Source organism: Bufo bufo, chromosome 8 (genome assembly GCF_905171765.1).
Source record: "Bufo bufo chromosome 8, aBufBuf1.1, whole genome shotgun sequence".
Lineage (NCBI taxonomy): Eukaryota > Metazoa > Chordata > Amphibia > Anura > Bufonidae > Bufo > Bufo bufo.
In genome coordinates, this window is record NC_053396.1 from 167,762,139 (window position 1) to 167,783,034 (window position 20,896).

The window sequence follows — 20,896 nt, forward strand, 5'->3', positions numbered from 1 at the left end:
GCAGTTGAGAAATCTTGCAAGCATGGTGGGGCTCCAGGTGGGGGAGGTTTTGCTGGTACTCTGTGAGCCCTTTCTACCGCAAAAGAGAAATTTGCATCCGGGAAGAGTTCTTTCATCCAGTTTTCAATAAACTCATCCGGTGTGAGGCCCTCTGCTCTTTCAGGCAAGCCGATGATTCTGATGTTGTTTTTGTGGAGTCTATTCTCTAGGTCATCTGCCTTCTACTTACAAAGCTCTGCATTAGGCCTCTTTCACACTACAGTTTTTTTTTTCCGTTTTGTGGTCCGTTTTTTGCGTTCCGTATACGGTCCGTATACGGAACCATTCATTTCAATGGTTCCGCAAAAAAAACGGAATGTGTTCCGTATGCATTCCGTTTCCGTATTTCCGTTTTTCCGTTCCGTGGAAAGATAGAACATGTCCTATTATTGCCCGCAAATCACGGTCCGTGGCTCCATTCAAGTCAATGGGTCCGCAAAAAAAAACGGAACACATACGGAAATGCATCCGTATGTCTTCCGTTTCCGTTCCGTTTTTTCTGAGCCATCTATTGAAAATGTTATGGCCAGCCCAATTTTTTCAATGTAATTACTGTATACTGTATATGCCATACGGAAAAACGGAACGGAACGACGGAACGGAAACGGAAACACAACAGAACCAAAAAAACGGAACAACGGATCTGTTAAAAACGGAACGCAAAACACTGAAATGGACATACTGTATTGTGAAAGAGGCCTTAGTATTAAGATCAGATATGGATCTGGGAACAGTGGCAGTAGCATCTTCTATGCGTGATATACGCTCTTCAGTGTGTTGAACTCTGTGTCGTAGGTTGTGCAGGTCTTGATGCAGGAGGCCCAAATAAATCTTGACTTCATCTAATTTCCCTGTGAGAGATGTCTTGCATGCAGTAATGGCTTCCAGAACTTGGGCTGATACTTGCTTAAGAGTGAGTTTGTCTTGAGTTTCCTCAGGGGCCGCTAAATCTGAGGCAGTACTAGCCCTGGTGTACATATTCCGCTGAGGTAAAGGTGATCGCAAACTCTCATCTGGTTGTCTGGCAAATTCTCTCAATTTTTCGGCGTCACTTTGTGTTTTCTGTGGCCCCATTGTTATATCAGTATAGAGGTAGATAGACAGAAGATAAAGCTGGGTCCAGGGCTTGGTCAGCGCAGTGTGCCTTCTTGTATTTATTAGAGCTGCCAGTGGAGTCAGCTGTTCTCTCTGGAGCTATCTTATGCTCCTATATTGCGCTTTATATCTATATGTGTATTTAAACAGTCTGGGATAAAGCCCCTATTAATTTGGTCAAGAGGTTTTGATTGTTCTGCGTAGTGCAGAGCGTACTGAGGTCTCCGCTGTGGCTTGAGCCTGTGCTGATCTGGGCTCCCTCCCCCTGGGCTCCCTCCCCAGGGGAGCCAGCAAGATGGCTGTGTGGCAGGAAATCGTCGGCGGCTCGCAGTTCCAGCTGCACCCCGTCATCTACTGCTGCCGCTCCTGTCCTCCTGCTCCTGATCCTATCCCACAATGCTGACCGTGTCATGTGTGCCCCAGCGCTTTGCAGGTCTGCTGCCCAGCCTTCTCTCTCGGCAATCGCGTCACAGGACCCAGCGAGGCTTTCTTCGGTCCCCCCACAGGGTGAGTTTGCGCTACGCTTGCTTCTTGGGTGTATTAGGGCACATCCAGGGGTCTAGATTTGCATTAAAGGCCAGTGTTCATCAGGATTTATCCCGTAGAGTAGCAGTAGCCACGGAGCTCCTCTCAAGTGCGTCCAGCCATCTTGGCTGCTGTCCACGCCCCTCACAAAGTAACACTTTACAATGCCTAATAAGTAAAAGAATCTTGATACCACGCTCTGTCAGTTTTAGCTGCAATGTGAATAAGACTCCCTCAAAACCCTCCGCACGGACTAAGCTGTGGGATATCACAAATCTGAGTTACCTTTACTCTAGATGTTTTCTCCCAAGTCCTAGGTCCTTTTGAGATGTGTCTGGAGTTTCATTTTGCAGGCATAAGTCAGGTCAGAGTGTCTTGAACCAGGAGACGTGCCCCGGCCGGCAGCGCGGCTCCTTTAGTTCAATCTCGTGGTTCACGCTCGTACAGAGCAGGAGTGACGTCACAGATACCACTAAGCCTCGACGCGTTTCGGATAGAGTCGCTATCCTTCGTCAGGAATGGTCCTTCCCTGTTACAAGACACTGCCTATTTATGTCTGTGTGCCTGCACGCTGATTTAACTGTTGCATTTCTGCTGTTTAGTGTATGTTTGCTTGTATCAATAGATGGCTTGCTATGCATTTTTAATCAAATGCATATAGTTCAATTTCACAATTTAAACCAGATAGGGCCAGTGTATCCATGTTAAATATCCATTTGGTTTCTGATCTTGACATTTCTCTAATGTACTATATGCATTTGATTAAATGCACAGCAAGCCATCTATTGATACGAGCAAACACTCTGACCTGACCTGTGCCTGCAAAATAAAACTCCAGACACATCCCAAAAGGACCTAGGACTTGGGAGAAAATATCTAGAGTAAAGGTAACTCAGATTTGTGATATCCCACAGCTTAGTCCGTGTGGAGGGTGTGAGGGGGTCTTATTCACATTGCAGCTAAAACTGACAGAGCGCGGTATCAAGATTCTTTTACTTATTGTTTATTTTATGTGGAAGGCATCTTGCGGTCCTGCTACGATACTGCAGCTTTACAGCGAGGAGGGTGAAGAGCGCTACTAGAATAAACACACAGCACTTTACAATGCCTGATGTACAGCATTGCCAGGCCATACAGCTGCTATGGGGGTCTTCTAGAGATGGGGCTCATCCCTGATGGATAGCCGGTGGTGCAGGACTCACTCCAGAGGAAATTCATTAGCAAAGGGCGTGTGTTATGGTAGAATTGAAAGGAAATAAAAGGGGCAGTGTTGGACCAAGGTTCTTGGGGACAACAAGATAATTATTTTCAAGGCCCAACCCTTTTATCATAAATAAAGTTAAATAGGTTTTGAATCAAAGAAATCGACCCTAGTGGTAAATGATTGGCTCCAAAGGCATCCAAATGTTATTTTTTCTTCTGGATCTCAAATACTCACTACAGTATCAGATCCTGGGCCCACCAGAGGATCCTTTGGTACTCTGGTGGATCAGTCCAGCCCTGGAAAGGGGTATTATATCTTGGTTGTTCCAGTGCCCTTATGGTTTACAAACTGTGTGTAATCGGCATGATATCATGTCACATAACCACAGTGCATTTTGTGCATACAGATATGACATCATGCAGTAGTTATTTGATGACCCATTGGCTCCGTGCGAAAAAAATGATGAATTTGATCATGAAGTTCCAGATCATTATTGTGGAAATGTGACTCTCTTCTGCTTCTCTGAGCTACTATCAGTTCACATCTACATTTTAGTAAAATAATTCAGAAAACAGGGGAATTGTAGTTGCAAAAAGCCTGTCATTGTTTAATGAAAAGCATCCTGTTTAGGTTACTATTCAAAAGCAGGTGCCATATGCTAATTACAGAGACACCCAGGCTGAGAGGCACCACATGGTCTTGGCCATGGCACTTGTGTGATGAGAGAAATCACACTGACCATGTGGTTCTTTTCTTCCAGTCATAACGTAGGCTCTGTACAGTAAGTTGCATAAATTTTTTAATGGACTTGCTGAATAAGGTATGAAACTAGCCTTAGGCATTCCCAATATGTCTTATAAAGGGAACCTGCCAGTTGTTTCATCCTGCCCAAAACATGAAGTTCCAACAAGCTCCCTCATTTGTTTGGTTTATTCTGAAATGCTACACTACAGTATGTCTGAGAAACACACCATTGTTTTAAGAGCAAGCAGCATGGCCCAGGAAGAAGTCTACACACAGGAAGAAGAGTCAGGACACAGGCAGAAGAGTCCAGGAACAAGTAGGGAGAGTCACAAGCCGAGTAGAGCGTAAAGGAAGTTACACATTGAACTCATCTTCCTGTGCCTGGACTCTTCTCCCTATGTCCGGACTCTTCTTTCTGGGCCTGGACTCTTCTCCTGAGGCACAGCTCCATTTTCACCAAACATATGTAGCATTTCAGATTAAAACATACTTCTCTGTAAAGAGGTAGCTTATTTTAATTGCAAGCTATCTGTAGTTCAGTCAGCATAATACTAGTGACAGGTTCCCTTAAACCAAGAAATAACATTATACCAAACATATAAGATTTTCCTGTGTATAATTAATCTTATTTTTACATCCAGGCAAAGTAGTTTGTTTTAAGTAAAAAAATGTCTAAAAATCCAAAAGCTTCAGAAACTGTCTCCAAAATATCACAGTTCTCTGGAATGGAAGTCAAGAATATTTATCTACAGGTATATGTAACTTTCAACACTGATCTGTGCTCTACCAAGTAACAACTCTTGGCATCTTAAAAATACAGCAGAGAACAGTAAGGTCAACACTGACATGTACTCTAGGGCTTGAAGAGATGGAAAGAGAAGCTGTACCTGGAAACATATTTATTTAGACATACTAATCCCAGACATAAAATAAAGTTATAGTCTTCCTATGAAATACATAAAGGCATTGCAACTACAAGAAAAGGTTACAAAACTTCAATAACTTCTGGTTAATGACTTTTGAAGGAAGAAGACTGATCTTGTGCTGCATCCTCTCTCCACTTTGCCTTCTTTTCTATATTCATATGGAGCAGTGTTTTGTCTTCCTTGAGAGCCTGGAGAAAGTACAAAAATATTGTAACTAACAGAATTTTCTACATGAGGGAACACAGAGTAAAGCTGGCTCAGCATCGTAATGAATTTCCTTGTGTCCACCTGAGCAAATAATATTGAAGGCCCACCCTTTGTGTATACCTGACATGTGCACATGTACATTTTGATATTAGTGCACATGCAGGACTAATCAACAAGAATGTTTATAGGACATCTGGTGGTTATTGGTTCTGAGGTCAACTCCAAATGAAATTGTCTTCTGCTGGACCTTAGGAGCTCTTTAATATTCGGGGTCCAATATTTTGTCAAAGCTTGAGCCTACCAGAGGTTCCTCCGGTATTATGGTGGATCAGTCCAACCCTAAGCCGGCCTTATACTTGAGATAACTGTTGGGCCAAACGAGTGTTGGACTAACAGCTGCATCTTCTGATCCCCCACCATACATCGGCATGGAAGAAGGGAGAACATCTCTGAGGGGTAGCTTATCTCCCTGAAAACTAAAGAATTGGGCATGTTGAAACCCAAAATGCCAGACTTTTCTCTCCCCTGAAATCTGAAATCTGCCCAAGGGGAGAGTCAGGAGTTCCCCATACAGAATAGATGGTTGGCAGGTCGAGCCCCAAATCTTCAGGTTTTGCCAACATACATCTAAAGTCTATGATTGGCTTAAAGGGTTTCTCTGGGAATTATATAAGGTGGCAGGGTCCCTGTTCCTTTTAGGCTGTTCAGCCATAATGGAATATCGTAGGAAGGACTGCATCATTACTATCTACTGTAGAGCGGTACTGTACTGTTGTACAGTAGATAGTAATGGAATGATAGTAGATAAGATATGCTGTCAGACTGAGAAGCCTGACAGGAAAGCTCAGCAACGTAACCTGAAGGCAGGGGGCCAAAGAAAGTACTGCAAGTGGACAGAACCCATACTAATCGCATAATAGGACAGGTTGATGGAAGCCATCTTATCTAATTCCTAGGGATCCCCTCTTAGGCATTGGCAGGTGTAATCTATGATATTTCATTCACAAACATTGATCTGGTGAATGTGTAAGAGGCCAGGTAATCAACATTGCACATTTTACAAAGAAGACCATATCCTTTACAGTAACTGTTGTTATGGGTTATTGTTTCACCCTGTTGCAGTGGCAATACCGCCAAGTTGAACTGTAAAGTGACTGTTGCAAGAACACGCTAGTAGCACTTGCCCCAATGTGATATGCCATGTTGTGTGATATACCATGTACTGTGCCTTTAAGCTGCTGTGAGACGTCACTGAGGGAATGGTAAATGTATACTGGATGAAACACTATGCAGGTATTAAGACCAAGGCAAGAAAATATAATGATGATGTCATAGGCAGACTGTGGCTGCATACTAACAATCTGAGGAAGTCATATTCTTTGGGCAGGATGTAAAGGACATTGCAAAGACTGCACTGAAGACAAGGGGAACACCCTATAACTGTATACAGTTTTTGAGTGATTACGTGGAGTACAAGTCAGAGGAAAAGAGTGAGTTGTTCTTTCTTAAAAGAACAGTAACGTATGTGCTGCCACTTAAAGAGACAGTGTACCAGTTTATCCTGTTGCCTGTAACTAAGCCTGTGCCATCATTGAGAGACTGTAGCCACTAAGGCTACATTCACACAAATGTATTTTGTTTCCGTGTCCATTCCGTTATTTCTGCAGATTGGATTAGAACTAGGGATGAGCGAATCAACTTAGGATGAAACATCCGAAGGCGATTCGCATAAAACTTCGTTCCAGTACTGTACAGAGCAGGAGCTCCGTACAGTCACAACAAGACCTCAGCACACGTCTTATCAGTGGCTTTTGTGGGTGCACGTCCCCTCCGACTCCTTCCACCCAAGGTGTCTATAAATAACTTGTATCAATAGTGTGGAGACAGCACACCAAAGACGGCATATAGCTTCAATTCAACATTTATTTTTCCAGTGGTACAATCTCAGAGTTATATTTATTGCTTATTGCAACGTTTCGGGCCCAGTTTGGTGCCCTTTATCAAGCTGAGAAGGCCGGGTGTCAGAATTCCACAATGTATTGGCTCCGTTGAGCCGAAGTTATTGCTTCGCAAAGTGGTACCTTGGAACCGAACCCGAGTTCGGGAAATGGTTTTTTACAGTACAAATTAATTTATGAAGTTATTACTTCGCGAGACTTCGAGAAGCAATAACTTCGGTTAATCGGAGCCAATACATTCTAATACTGTATGGAGCTCCTGCTCAGTACAGTATTGGAACAAATTTTTATGGGATTTCGGTCGGTCATCCCTAATTAGAATCCATTCATTTCATTGGGTTCGCAAAAAATGTGAACAGCACACCGTGTGCTATCCGCACCCGTATGTACATTCCATAGCCCCACAAACAAAATAGAACATTTCCTATACTAGTTTGTTTTGTGGACAAGGATAGGCATTGTTACAATGGATCCACCAAAAAAACGGATGCCATACAGACATCTGCTTTTTTTGCGGACCCGCAATTTGCAGACCGCAAAACACATACCATCGTGTGAATGTAGCCTAAGGTTGTTGCCTATCCAAGGCTGTTGTAACTGTAAGTGTGTCCCCCCACGTAAGTAAACACTGCTTTGCTTAAGTTAGAGCGGTGTCCTCCAGATTCCTTCTGCCATCCTAGAGTGAGAAGCCACACATACCACTTAGGGACAAAAAATATCTTCAAATTTTTTGTAAGGGGTACCTGGATACTATGACGACATATGACACCACTGCTCCCTTTACAAATTCACAACCTTCCATTTGCATTACATTGCTACTGTTTCAGATTTTACATGGGGGGCCTATTCCCTTCATTACATTGCTTGGTAAACCAACACCCAATATGTTTATTGCAGCAGCTGGTACTGTCCAGATGTAGTAGCCACCAAACAGTCGGTGCTGTATGCTATTTAGGTTGTTTAAAGTTCGCTATTTTCTATAATGTCCCTGTCTGCTCTAACATTTTTATTCATAATTAGGGTCGAGCAAACCCAAAGTGCAAAGTTTGGGTTGGTAAGTTCGAGTACCCGGATCCGAATCCGGACTTTTTCACTGAAGTTCGGGTTCGGTGTTCGGGTGTGTAACGGACCGTTTCAGCAGACAAGGGGTTAAAATCCGTTTAGGCGATATGCCCCTTTCTGAGAGACAGGCCCAGCTACTGCAGAACACCGACCTCCCGAACTGGATACAAAATAGCACTCTAAGCTGGAACCTCACGAATAGCTGCTAGCAGACGAACAGGAATCAGCTTACACTCCTGGCAATCAGTCTCTAACAGCATACAGCGGATCCCCCCAATAACGAGACAAGGCTCCGTGTTGAGGGTCAAGCAGTGGTCTGACTGTACTTCACGTACAGCCTCTTTTATTCACAAACCAAAAACATAGTACTGCCCACAGGGTTTTGAAATACAACCAATCAATATATTACAACACATACAATGTAAGTACAGCAACCAATCGTTCACGCCCCTAGGGGACCAGAAGGGAGACTGCGACACAGGACAGATAGGTAGCAATTCAGGATACAGACACAACACATCCCCACAATGCATCATGGTTTCCTCCTCTCTGTCCTGGAGACAACCGAGGAGCAATCCAATTATGTCTCAGGACAAAGGGAAATCGCCAATACACATGTGGGAACAACAGGACAGAAATCACCATTTAAACACACAATGGGACAATGGAAACACACCCAGCATATTCCTCCCCTCTGTCTATCCACTCAACTATCTCCCAAGCTGACAAGTTACACTTATTATAAATTGTTACAACTTTGTGAGTTTACATTGTCCATACATATAACTTACATCAATTTAAACAGTATAACTTGGGGACAAACCTATCCAGAATTCACTTGAATAGGTTTAGGGGTTTAAAAGTTAGTATGGGCCATAATCCTGAGGCAAGAGGCTTTTAAACAGGCCTCTCCAAAACCCAGTGGCGAGGTTGGTTTCGCCACAGGGTGATTTTATTATTTTCCGTTATAACATGGTCACCTTCTATCTTCATTCAGCAGGACCTGCGGTGACGTCACTGCGCTCACCACGTGGTGAGCGTGGTGACGTCATCGCAGGTCCTTTTGCAGGTCCTGAAGAAAGAAGAGGATACCGGCTGCACGATCAAGTGGATGAGGTGAGGTTTTTTTTTAATGATTTTTAACCCCTCAATGGCCATTTTATTTAGCATTCTGTCTTAAGAATGCTATTATTTTCCGTTGTGACAATGTTATAACAGAAAATAATAAAGTGAAGTTAGGGTCCCCGTGTGACCTGAAATCCGAACTCGGCGAACCTGAACTTCCACGAGTTCACTTATTCCTATTCATAATCAAAAATAGCAAGAAACCATTGGTCCTCTTTCATCAAACTTTATAGTTCACGGTTGGGTAGAAGATGATGAATGATGTCAATGATGAATGATGTCATTGTGCTGCTACGCAGTAAAAATCTATATAGTTTATATTATATTATATTCTATATTTGGTTATATGCTCCTATCTAGTATTCTCATGTAAGCTTATAAAAGCATAATACCGGAATACATCTGTTCTGCTGTACTCTGTTATCTGGCTTACAGAATAGAGCATCTTACACAGATAAACTTGGTGTTGGTGAGTTCAAGCTATCTGATAAGGATTGTCCGCAGTGGTTATATAAGCATAGAGGTCTCACTAGGGATAACTCGCTATTACAACAATCGGAGTCAGAATAGTCATGCTCCACCACATATGATGACATCACAATTTTTTGTCCCTTGTTAAGCTCAAGAGAAAAAAAACATAATTTCTGCAATTTTTTAAGTTTTATTTTTTTACTCCATTCATTGTAAAGTGTAAATGACACTAGAACTAAATCTTCTACATCTATAAAATGTACAGTATATTTGCATTGCCACTTTCTAAGAGCTTTGACTTCTAGGGTTAGTGTTTTTATTCCACAAGTCATATTCAAAAGTACCATTTTGGCCCACACAAAACTAGTTGATTAGCTTTTATTACTTTTTAGGCGGCAAATAGTGACAATTACGCCACGTTTTGGAGATTATTTTTTCAGCATTCACTGTGCAGTATAAATAACATTTTAAAATTAATTATATGCACCATTATGAATGTGGTGATATCAAATATGTTTTGCATTGTTTCAATTTTTATTTGAAGGTTAAATTTTTTTACTATTTTTGATTTTAAACCTTTTTCTAAAATCTTTATTTGATTTTTATTATTATTATTATTATTATTATTATTATTACTACAGTCATTTGTTGTATTTTAATTATAAAAGAAAAGAAAAATCAAAAGTGAATAACTCTTGTTTCGAGCACTAACCTTCTTTCCAGATCGCACCATAAAAATACATCCAACAATGGTGAAAATTATCATCCCCGTGCAGATCTTTATCCGGATATTGCTTCTCGCAGCTGAAACTACCTCCCACCTAGAAAAAACACAAAAAAATTTCAGCACTGCATACTGGCCAAGTGAGCGTGGAGCATCAGGTCCTGCCATTCCCAGTCGGGAGTGAGTGTTCGGGGGAGTGCCTGTGGTGAGGTGAGTATTGTATTTTATTTGCTGGCATTATAATGGCTGGGGTCGGGTGATGTGGTGTCTGGGGGCACTATATATATGTCCTTTTTTTTCAGTCATGTGAATGTACCCTAAAACTAGGAACATCAAATTTGTGGATGAAACTCTCCATCTTCATTTAGAAGCTCTGGGAAAAAACAATAATACTCACGAGACAAATTCCGGTATTTCTTCCTGTTTCTTGAAACGCCCGGACCACACTAGCACCTTCTTATCAAAGTCTGTTGGTCTTCTCTCATTTCTATACAGATGGTGGCCTGAATACATAAAAAAATGAATAAATAAACATAATAGATACAAAACAGGTGACCTGCTTCCTTTGCGTAACGTGACCATTTGACATGACGCAAGGGCAGCAGGACACTGCTGTGACCAGTGGTTGGCTGCAGAGGAGTCAAAATGGAAGTTGACATCCTGGGAGTGATGCGGAGTAGCTGAGGCAGGGGAGAGAAGTAGCAAGGAGCCAGTGGCGGGAATAAGGTAAATATGCCCAAAAAGGGCAAAGATGCACAGCCCCTTTAAGCATTACACTTTGCCTGAAGATGCTTATGAGTGTAAAGCACTGTGTCACACTTCACATTGTACCAGGGGTGGACACAGACAGCAGAGGGCCCCTGTGCAAAAAATGTGCCTGGGCCCCCCACCCCCCATGCCAAATTCTCAACCTAACCTATTCCATCCTAACGTTACATACAGCAATACATACAGGGTAAGGCTACTTTCGCACCTGTGGCAGTACGATCCGGCCACCTGATTCGGCAGAAATTGCAAGGAATCGGCAGGACACAAACCACATCATGCAGCAGTTTGTGTCCCACTGATTCTCTGCATTTTTGCCAGATTGTGGCCGGATCTCTGCCATACCCCATTATAGTTAATGGGGCTGGCGGGCATTCTGTCTGCATCCAGCAGTGCCAGATGCAGGGAATTCCGGCAGGCTGTTCTCAGCTGGAACAGCCTGCCAGAATCACTAACACAGATGTGAAAGTTGCCTAATACAGCGCCACATACCTCTTACACCCAGTGACCTCTCCTTTGATGTAGATGTTCTCTTTCTTCATCTTCTCCATTCAGACCAGACCACCATGATGATTTCTTTCAGCCATCTCACGTCTCTGCAGAGTTTGACAGACATCTTAGTTTCCTACTTTTCCATCATCCTCCCACCTTCTCAACATCCCATCCTGCAACCCCCAATACTGAGACGCTGTGCTCCCAAAAACTATACTGCAGAAACAGATAAACCCCCTGAAAATACTAGTTACACACAGATAGTGCCCCCTTCAATAATTATTGGAACACAATGCCCTAAAAATAACAGCACCCAGCAAATAGTGCCCCTGACACTAATAGTGTATAGTGTATACATAATGTCCCCAAAAAGAATTGTTATAAGCTGATACTGTGCCAGGGTGCTCCCCACAGAAATAGTGCTCCCAAAGTCCCAACAATAGTAATAATTCTCTGCCAGAGTGCATTTAGTAGTAATAATGCTCCCACAGGGCCCCCAACAGTAAGTGTGTCCCACAAGTAATAATGCTCCCATAGTCCTCCAGTTCTAATAAAGCCCACCATAATTCCCCGGTAGTAATAATTCTCTTTATGTGTGACAGTAGAAAAACACCCCCTTAAAATGTGCGCCAGTACAAAAAATGCCCCGTTGTGTGGCAGTAAAAAAAAAAAAAATCCTCCTCTTAGTGTCCACAGTAGAGCCAATGTCCCCATGCAGTGTCCCACTCAGTAATGGTTTTGGGCCCCTGTATAACTTTGGGCATATGTATACCAAATGTATTGTTGTATCAAGCTGTAATTCCTCATAGCAGGCTGTTTTAGTGTCATTACATCTATTTACCCATAGGTGGTGCTGGCACCATCTCTCTCTCTCTCTCTCTCTCTCTCTCTCTATGTATATATATATATATATATATATACACTGCTCAAAAAAATAAAGGGAACACTTAAACAACACAATGTAACTCCAAGTCAATCACACTTCTGTGAAATCAAACTGTCCACTTAGGAAGCAACACTGAGTGACAATCAATTTCACATGCTGTTGTGCAAATGGGATAGACAACAGGTGGAAATTATAGGCAATTAGCAAGACACCCCCAATAAAGGAGTGGTTCTGCAGGTGGTGACCTGACCACTTCTCAGTTCCTATGCTTCCTGGCTGATGTTTTGGTCACTTTTGAATGCTGCCGGTGCTTTCACTCTAGTGGTAGCATGAGACGGAGTCTACAACCCACACAAGTGGCTCAGGTAGTGCAGCTTATCCAGGATGGCACATCAATGCGAGCTGTGGCAAGAAGGTTTGCTGTGTCTGTCAGCGTAGTGTCCAGAGCATGGAGGCGCTACCAGGAGACAGGCCAGTACATCAGGAGACGTGGAGGAGGCCATAGGAGGGCAACAACCCAGCAGCAGGACCGCTACCTCCACCTTTGTGCAAGGAGGAACAGGAGGAGCACTGCCAGAGACCTGCAAAATGACCTCTAGCAGGCCACAAATGTGCATGTGTCTGCTCAAACGGTCAGAAACAGACTCCATGAGGGTGATATGAGGGCCCTATGTCCACAGGTGGGGGTTGTGCTTACAGCCCAACACCGTGCAGGACGTTTGGCATTTGCCAGAAAACACCAAGATTGGCAAATTCGCCACTGGCGCCCTGTGCTCTTCACAGATGAAAGCAGGTTCACACTGAGCACATGTGACAGAAATGACAGAGTCTGGAGACGCCGTGGAGAACGTTCTGCTGCCTGCAACATCCTCCAGCATGACCGGTTTGGCATTGGGTCAGTAATGGTGTGGGGTGGCATTTCTTTGGAGGGCCGCACAGCCCTCCATGTGCTCGCCAGAGGTAGCCTGACTGCCATTAGGTACCGAGATGAGATCCTCAGACCCCTTGTGAGACCATATGCTAGTGCGGTTGGCCCTGGGTTCCTCCTAATGCAAGACAATGCTAGACCTCATGTGGCTGGAGTGTGTCAGCAGTTCCTGCAAGACGAAGGCATTAATGCTATGGACTGGCCCGCCCGTTCCCCAGACCTGAATCCAATTGAGCACATCTGGGACATCACGTCTCGCTCTATCCACCAACGTCACGTTGCACCACAGACTGTCCAGGAGTTAGCAGATGCTTTAGTCCAGGTCTGGGAGGAGATCCCTCCGGAGACCGTCCGCCACCTCATCAGGAGCATGCACAGGCATTGTAGGGAGGTCATACAGGCACGTGGAGGCCACACACACTACTGAGCCTCATTTTGACTTGTTTTAAGGACATTACATCAAAGTTGGATCAGCCTGTAGTGTGTTTTTCCACTTTAATTTTGAGGGTGACTCCAAATCCAGACCTCCATGGGTTAAAAAATTTGATTTCCATATTTTTTGTGTGATTTTGTTGTCAGCACATTCAACTATGTAAAGAACAAAGTATTTCAGAAGAATATTTAATTAATTCAGATCTAGGATGTGTTATTTTTGTGTTCCCTTTATTTTTTTTAGCAGTGTATATATATATATATATATATAGAGAGAGAGAGACAGAGAGAGAGAGAGAGATGAGGGTTTGCTAATACTGGGAAGAACAGAGAGGAAGTAGAACAGTAAAGGAGAAGGTAGGAAGTTAATGAAGGTGTGGAACAGCACAAGTCCAATATATAGCTGCCACTTTAGCCCCTTGGCCCTGATCAAGCTGAGGAAGTGTGGACATATTCCTTACAGCTACCTAGCATGAACCAAAGAGCAACTATAGAGCAAGTCTAGTGGAGATAGAAGCAGCATTAGTTTATGGACTCCACAGCACTAGTGAGCGGTAGAAGCCTAAAAGCATCTAGACACAGCCGGATGACTAAGCGCAAAGTTGTCTATTACCACATGCCTCTATGGACATTGTGGACCAGAGTTTATAAAAGCATCCTGTACAAAGAATGGAGCAGAGGTTTTTGCCTGCCGTTAGGGAGACCACCCTGTGGATTGCTAACAACAAGTAAGAAGTTATTATATCCAGTACCTGGTTGCTAGAGTATGGACATAGTATTAAACAGATATAAGAAAGAACCTTTCCTGCCTACTGAAGGACAATCTTAAGAAACCCATTGTCAAGCCTGTTACTAGGATTACAGTTGAGATATTATTTGGATTATCATCTTTACCATATAAATGAACTGTACTGATGACTCTGAGGCAAGTTATTAAGTAAGGCCTCCTGCACACGGCCGTATGGCTTTTTCAGTTTTTTGCGGTCCGTTTTTCACGGATCCGTTGTTCCGTTTATTGTTTCAGTTATGTTTCCGTTTCTGTTCCGTTTTTCCGTTCCGTTTTTCCGTATGGCATATACAGTATACAGTAATTACATAGATAAAATTGGGCTGGGCATAACATTTTCAATAGATGGTTCAGCAAAAAACGGAATGGAAACGGAAGACATACGGATGCATTTCCGTATGTGTTCCGTTTTTTTTGCGGACCCATTGACTTGAATGGAGCCACGGAACGTGATTTGCGGGCAATAATAGGACATGTTCTATGTTAAAACGGAACGGAAAAACGGAAATACGGAAACGGAATGCATACGGAGTACATTCTTTTTTTTTTGCGGAACCATTAAAATGAATGGTTCCGTATACGGACCGTATACGTAACGCAAAAAACGGCCAGTAAACGGGAAAAAAAAACGGCCCTGTGCAGGAGGCCTAAAGGTTATGTTCAGATGTAATGTGCCTGATTCACCAGAGGTGGCAGCAAACATGGCAGTGCTAAGGTAGCAGAGAATGGAACCCTTCTTTCCATTCTAAACCCTCTCTAAGGAGAGGAGACTAGTTATTTAGAGTGAGTTGAGAGTCACCCCCTGCCAAGGGAGGAAGCAGGTCCACGTCCCTCCTGGACGTGTCCTGCCTAATCCAGTTAGAGCACCTTCAGCTCTGCTGGATATGGAGGCCACAGCTTGGAGCGTCATCAGCCAGGAGGAAAAGTTCCCTGGATTAAGCTAGAGTCAGACTACAGAGAGAGAAGTTGCAGCCTAAAGCAGAAAGCAAAGATTCCATTTGAGCTTGTCAGCACAGCAGAGCCAGAGAACAACAGATGTAGCAGATTCAAGTTTGTTTGCCTGCCAGAGTTAATGGTAACGCCTGCTGGAGCCAAGATAGTCTATAAACAGTTGGAGAAACGTTTATTCAAATAAAGCTGCTATTGAACTTCATGCAAGGTCTGTACACAGTTTATCACTTTTCTTTTGCACCTAACGGTGCTGGCGTCCCGAACACCAGGGACCCTGCCGCCAAGGCACCTTAACAAAAACCCCTTCCACTCAGGGCACCTCAAACACTGTCTAGCAGGATTCCCTGGACAAACAGAGAGTGCCCCGAAGGAACTGGTGCCGTCCTTCCCATCACTGCACGCCGGCCCAGGGAGGCTCTGCTAACCGTGAGTAAATTAACTACTACCCCCATCGTCCCACCGTGCCACAAGTGTAGCCCCTGTGGACCCGGTCGCTGCACCCAGAGTACCCTCATGTGTTCCAATGACCCGTACTGTGTGCCACTACAAAAAACACTTAGTGCCACCAGTTGAGCTTAGGTGCCCATAGTGCCCTTATAATTTGTGCCAGTATAAAATACTCCAATATAGCACCCCCAGAAGATGCCACCATAGTGCTCCTTTCCCGTCCCCATAGTCCCCTCCATAATGTACCAGTATAAAATGCCCCTATAGACTGCCTCACATAGTGCCCCCATAATGTGCCAGTATATAGGGCCCCCAAAGTGCTCCTTCTCCCCCTTCTCCATAGTGCCCCCCATAATGTGCCAGTATATAGGGCCCCCAAAGTGCTCCCTCTTCTATATAGTGCCTCCCATAATGTGCCAGTGTATAGGGCCCCCAACCCCCCTTCTTGCCATACTATACTATACTAAAAATAATGAAAACAATAAACTCACATACTTACCTCCATGCTGCTTTCAGTTATGTGATGTAGGCCTCTTCCAGCTTGTGTCCCGCGCTGCTTGACGCACCAGCCTCTGATAGCTACAGGCACTAGGCCTGCAGCCTATCAGAGGAACTGAGGACAGCGATACAGATGAATATAGAGATGAGCGCTTCCACAATGGAACCGCTCATCATCACTTCTGCTGCCCTGCCGCCGGTCAAAAATGGCCCACCTCCCACACTGGGCCCCTGCGCAGCCTAAACGGCTACACAGGCGGTATGTCCTCCCCTGCGTTGTACAAGGTATCATCTTTATGTGGATATGGGTGTGTAATAGAGTTTTATTTTTTTATTTTTATTCTGTGGATGTCAAAAGTATGAATACTACTCAAAACCTCTAGCAGTGAAAGGGTTAAAACAATGCACTCCTTCAGAACTAAGTTTAGAGCTGTGATTCGGCTGTAAAAACAGAAAAGCGGAGTAAGGTTGGGGCTACTGTATGACTTTTTTTATGGCATATGATTAGCAAAAGTGTTGCCATGTGACATGGTGTAAAAATCCAGACCTGATGGATTTTGTGTCACAGGTCACAGGCGAATTTAACTCCAGTGACTTCAATGCGAGTCTCTTTTTGTCGCCGTATAGCCCCAGCCTAATGGTATAGTTATACGGTGACATATGTGAGTCCAAGTTGCAGAAAAGTTGCACGACAGAAAAATATGTGTTACTTGTCTGCAACTTGCTGTCTATTTTAGAACTGTTAAAAAAGGGCAAATTTCTGGCGAGTCACTTGGCGTATGCAACTTCCATTAAAGCCAATAGATGAGAAGTTGCACGTGACATGCGACCTGCAACACCAAATCCAGCATGTCTTGATTTTCTGCGACTGCCGCATCGTAACACTATTGATAATCATCATATGAAATGTTGCGCACCATGTCGCCGTGTAGCCGTACCCTAAGAGTCATGTGCAACTTGCAACACAAAATCCATCAGGTCTGGATATTTAGCGATCAATGTCGTCAAATAGCCGCACTAACAATAACAACTAAATCACAGAAAAGTCGCAGGTAAGGCCGGGATCACATTATCGTTTTGTTTTCCGTTTTTCTCATCCATCGGGAAATAATAATTATTAAATAACACGGGTGCTTTATTTTGAGCTTCTTTTGTGGTCGTTTTGCATCCGTTTTTGTCTCTTCTTTTTGACAGGAGAAAAAGTCCTCCATGCAGGATGCATTTTTATTTGATTTTTCTGTTCTGACGGATCAGAAGAATGGAAAACAAAATGGTCACATGAATCCGGCCTAAGGGTTCATTCACATGCCCGCAAATGGGTCCTCATCCGTTCCGCAATTTTGTGGAACGGGTGCGGACCCATTCATTCTCTATGGGGACGGAATGGATGCGGACAGCACACAGTAAAACGCTAGAGTGAAAGTAGCCTAACCCTGGTTTCACACCTGAGCGTTTTACAGCGCGTTCCTACGTGCTGTAAAACGCTCAACAAGGAGAAACCAATGCTTCCCAATGGGAATGGTTCTCACCTGGGCGTTTTACAGCGCGTACGATCGCGCTGTAAAACGCCCGACACTCAAAAAAGTTCTTGAGCTTCTTTGGGGCGTTTTGTCGCGCGTGGCAATTTGTCGCGCGTTCCCGTACATAGACTTTCGGGAACGCGCGACAATGGGCGTTCACTTGTCTCTGTATGCGCGATTGTAAACGCCGGTACAATCGCGCATACAGAGCGCTCCATCGCGAACGCTCAGGTCTGAACCCAGCGTTATTGTAGTCGCATGCGACTTCTATCTTAGGCTATGAACGCAAGGTCATGTGCGACTTTTCACCAGCGATACAAAATCCAAGAGCTCTAGATTTTCTGCGATTATTGCATCACCGCCCTATTGACAGTCACTAGATGTGATGCTGCAGGATCTTCTTGTCACCTTGTAGCCCTATCCTAAATTCCCATGAAGTTGGTTTTACACATTGCCTCTTAAATACACTCTCTATAAGCTACAAATCACTCTACAGGATGATGGTATATACTAGATTAGCAGACATTATCCATGCGCATTTTCCCCACACCTACTGTACTTACCAGTATAGTCTTGGTCTTTAGTTACGCTGGGTTTGGCAGGATTGGCATTCTGGCAGTATGACCTTGTGTGAAGGTTGTCCCTTGCATTAGTCCTTGGAGCACAGACACCTCTCACTAGGGATCTTAAAGAGACAGAAATCAGTCTTGACATTGTGTCTACAGTGGAATGGTTCCTGCTAGGCCGCTGTAAACAACTGAGCCAGGTTTACTCTGCAGGCTGCACTCCTTTCTGCTCACTAGGAATGCAGTGTGGTGAACGTCACTTCAGGAAGTATAGAGGCACTAATCTCACTGGCTGCACCTTTTGCCTTAGTCATAGTGACAGCTTCGATTGTCTGAAGTCTGTACAGGCTCACACAGCTGCTGCTTTTTTATAGCCTGCATAAGACAAATGGCACGTACACAGCTTGTCATCTGCCTCAGGACAGAAAACATTGTCTGTCTGAAGATACAGTAATTAAAGAAGAGCCCATTTGTGAGGAGCATGCATGTTTAGTAATCTTCAACTGCATGTCCAGTCCATAAATTAGCACACCCTCATAGAAACCTCATCTCTTTATTCACACACAATATCACTTTCTCTCTCCTGTCCACCTTATCTACTCTTCATGACGTTGACTCAGTCGCTGCTTTCTACACCACAATTACTTCAGCCCTTGACTCAGTCACCGACCTCACACACACACACAAGAACCCGGCAAATCAATTGAAAACCCTGGCATACTCACCAGACAAAACAACTGAGACAAGCTACTGTACTAGAGTTGCAAAACGATGCTGGAAGAAAACTCACTCCAAGGAAGACTTCATCACATACAGACAAGGAGTTCTCAAATTCAAGTCTGCACTCATGTCTTCTAAACAGGAAAACTTCTCCACTCTTATACACTGCCTGTCCAAAAAATAAGTCGCCACCATAAAAAAAAAAAAAAAAGATTTTCAATGGGGTTAAGGTCTGGACTCTGTGGTGGCCAATCCATGTGTGAAAATGATGTCTCATGCTCCCTGAACCACTCTTTCACAATATGCCCGTGCCATCAGGGAAGAACAAATCCATGTATAGCTTGGAAGAAAGACGAGACAGAGGGGATATGATAGAAACTTTTAAATACATAAAGGGAATCAACAAGGTAAAAGAGGAGAGAATATTTAAAAGAAGAAAAACTGCTACGAGAGGACATAGTTTTAAATTAGAGGGGCAAAGGTTTAAAAGTAATATCAGGAAGTATTACTTTACTGAGAGAGTAATGGATGCATGGAATAGCATTCCTGCAGAAGTGGTAGCTGCAAATACAGTGGAGGAGTTTAAGCATGCATGGGATAGGCAAAAGGCCATCCTTCATATAAGATAAAGCCAGGGGCTATCCATAGTATTTAGTATATTGGGCAGACTAGATGGGCCAAATGGTTCTTATCTGCCGACACATTCTATGTTTCTATATGTTTCTATGGAATAATGGTCATTCAGTATATTCAGGTAGTCAGCTGACCTCACTCTTGGAGCACAAACTGTTGCTGAACCTAGACCTGACCAACTGCAGCAACCCCAGATCATAGCACTGTCCCCACAGGCTTGTACAGTAGGCACTAGGCATGATGGGTGCATCACTTCATCTGCCTCTCTTCTTACCCTGATGTGCCCATCACTCTGGAACAGGGTAAATCTGGACTCATCAGACCACAGGACCTTCTTTCATTGCTCCAGAGTCCAATCTTTATGCTCCCTATTGAAGCCTTTTTTTCTGGTTTGCCTCACTGATTAGTGGTTTTCTTACGGCTACGCAGCTGTTCAGTCCCAATCCCTTGAGTTCCCTTTGCATTGTGCATGTGGAAATGCTCTTACTTTCACTATTAAACATAGCCCTGAGTTCTACTGTTGTTTTTCTTCGATTTGATTTCAGCAAACGTTTAAGTGATCGCCAATCACGATCATTCAGGATTTTTTTCCGGCCACATTTCTTCCTCGAATACGATGGGTCCCCACTATCCTTTTAATAATGCGTTGGACAGTTCTTAATCCAATTTTAGTAGTTTCTGCAATCTCCTTAGATGTTTTCTCTGCTTGATGCATGCCAATGATTTGACCCTTCTCAAACAGACTAACATCTTCTCCACGACCACGAGATGTGTCTTTCGACATGGTTGTTTAAGAAATGAGAAGTAACTCATTGCACCCGTTGGGGTTAAATAACTTGTTGTCAGCTGAAAGATAATTGCCCATGCAGTAATTATCCAATAGGAGGCTCATACCTATTTGCTTAGTTAAATCCAGGTGGCGACTTTTTTTTTTGGACAGGCAGTGTATCATCTCTTTCACGTAATCACAAACAATTGTTAAAAATTAATACTTTTTATTTGCTATTCCTTCCCCCTCTCACACCCCTCATCTCAGCTGAAGACTTTGCCTTATATTTTAAAGATAACATTGGCAAAATCTGTGGAAGTTTCAAGCAATAACCCCCACTACCCCTCTACACTTAAATTTAGTGCTCTTCTTACATAACCCAATTTACCTCCATCACTTAAGAAAAGCTCTCCATCTTAATT

At 43.6% G+C, this 20,896-nt stretch overlaps 1 protein-coding gene across 1 annotated transcript; it reads right to left on the reverse strand.

Annotated features, from left to right (window-relative positions):
• Positions 1–4,417: 4,417 nt before the first annotated feature.
• LOC120977284 (protein FAM162A-like) lies at positions 4,418–18,573 on the reverse strand. The gene is made up of 4 exons (XM_040405139.1): positions 18,350–18,573; positions 10,478–10,583; positions 10,069–10,177; positions 4,418–4,721 (listed from the first exon to the last, which is right to left on the reverse strand). The coding sequence occupies exons 1-4, from the start codon at positions 18,498–18,500 to the stop codon at positions 4,617–4,619; spliced, it is 471 nt and encodes a 156-aa protein (XP_040261073.1). The 5' UTR covers positions 18,501–18,573; the 3' UTR covers positions 4,418–4,616.
• Between the last annotated feature and the right edge of the window lie 2,323 nt (positions 18,574–20,896).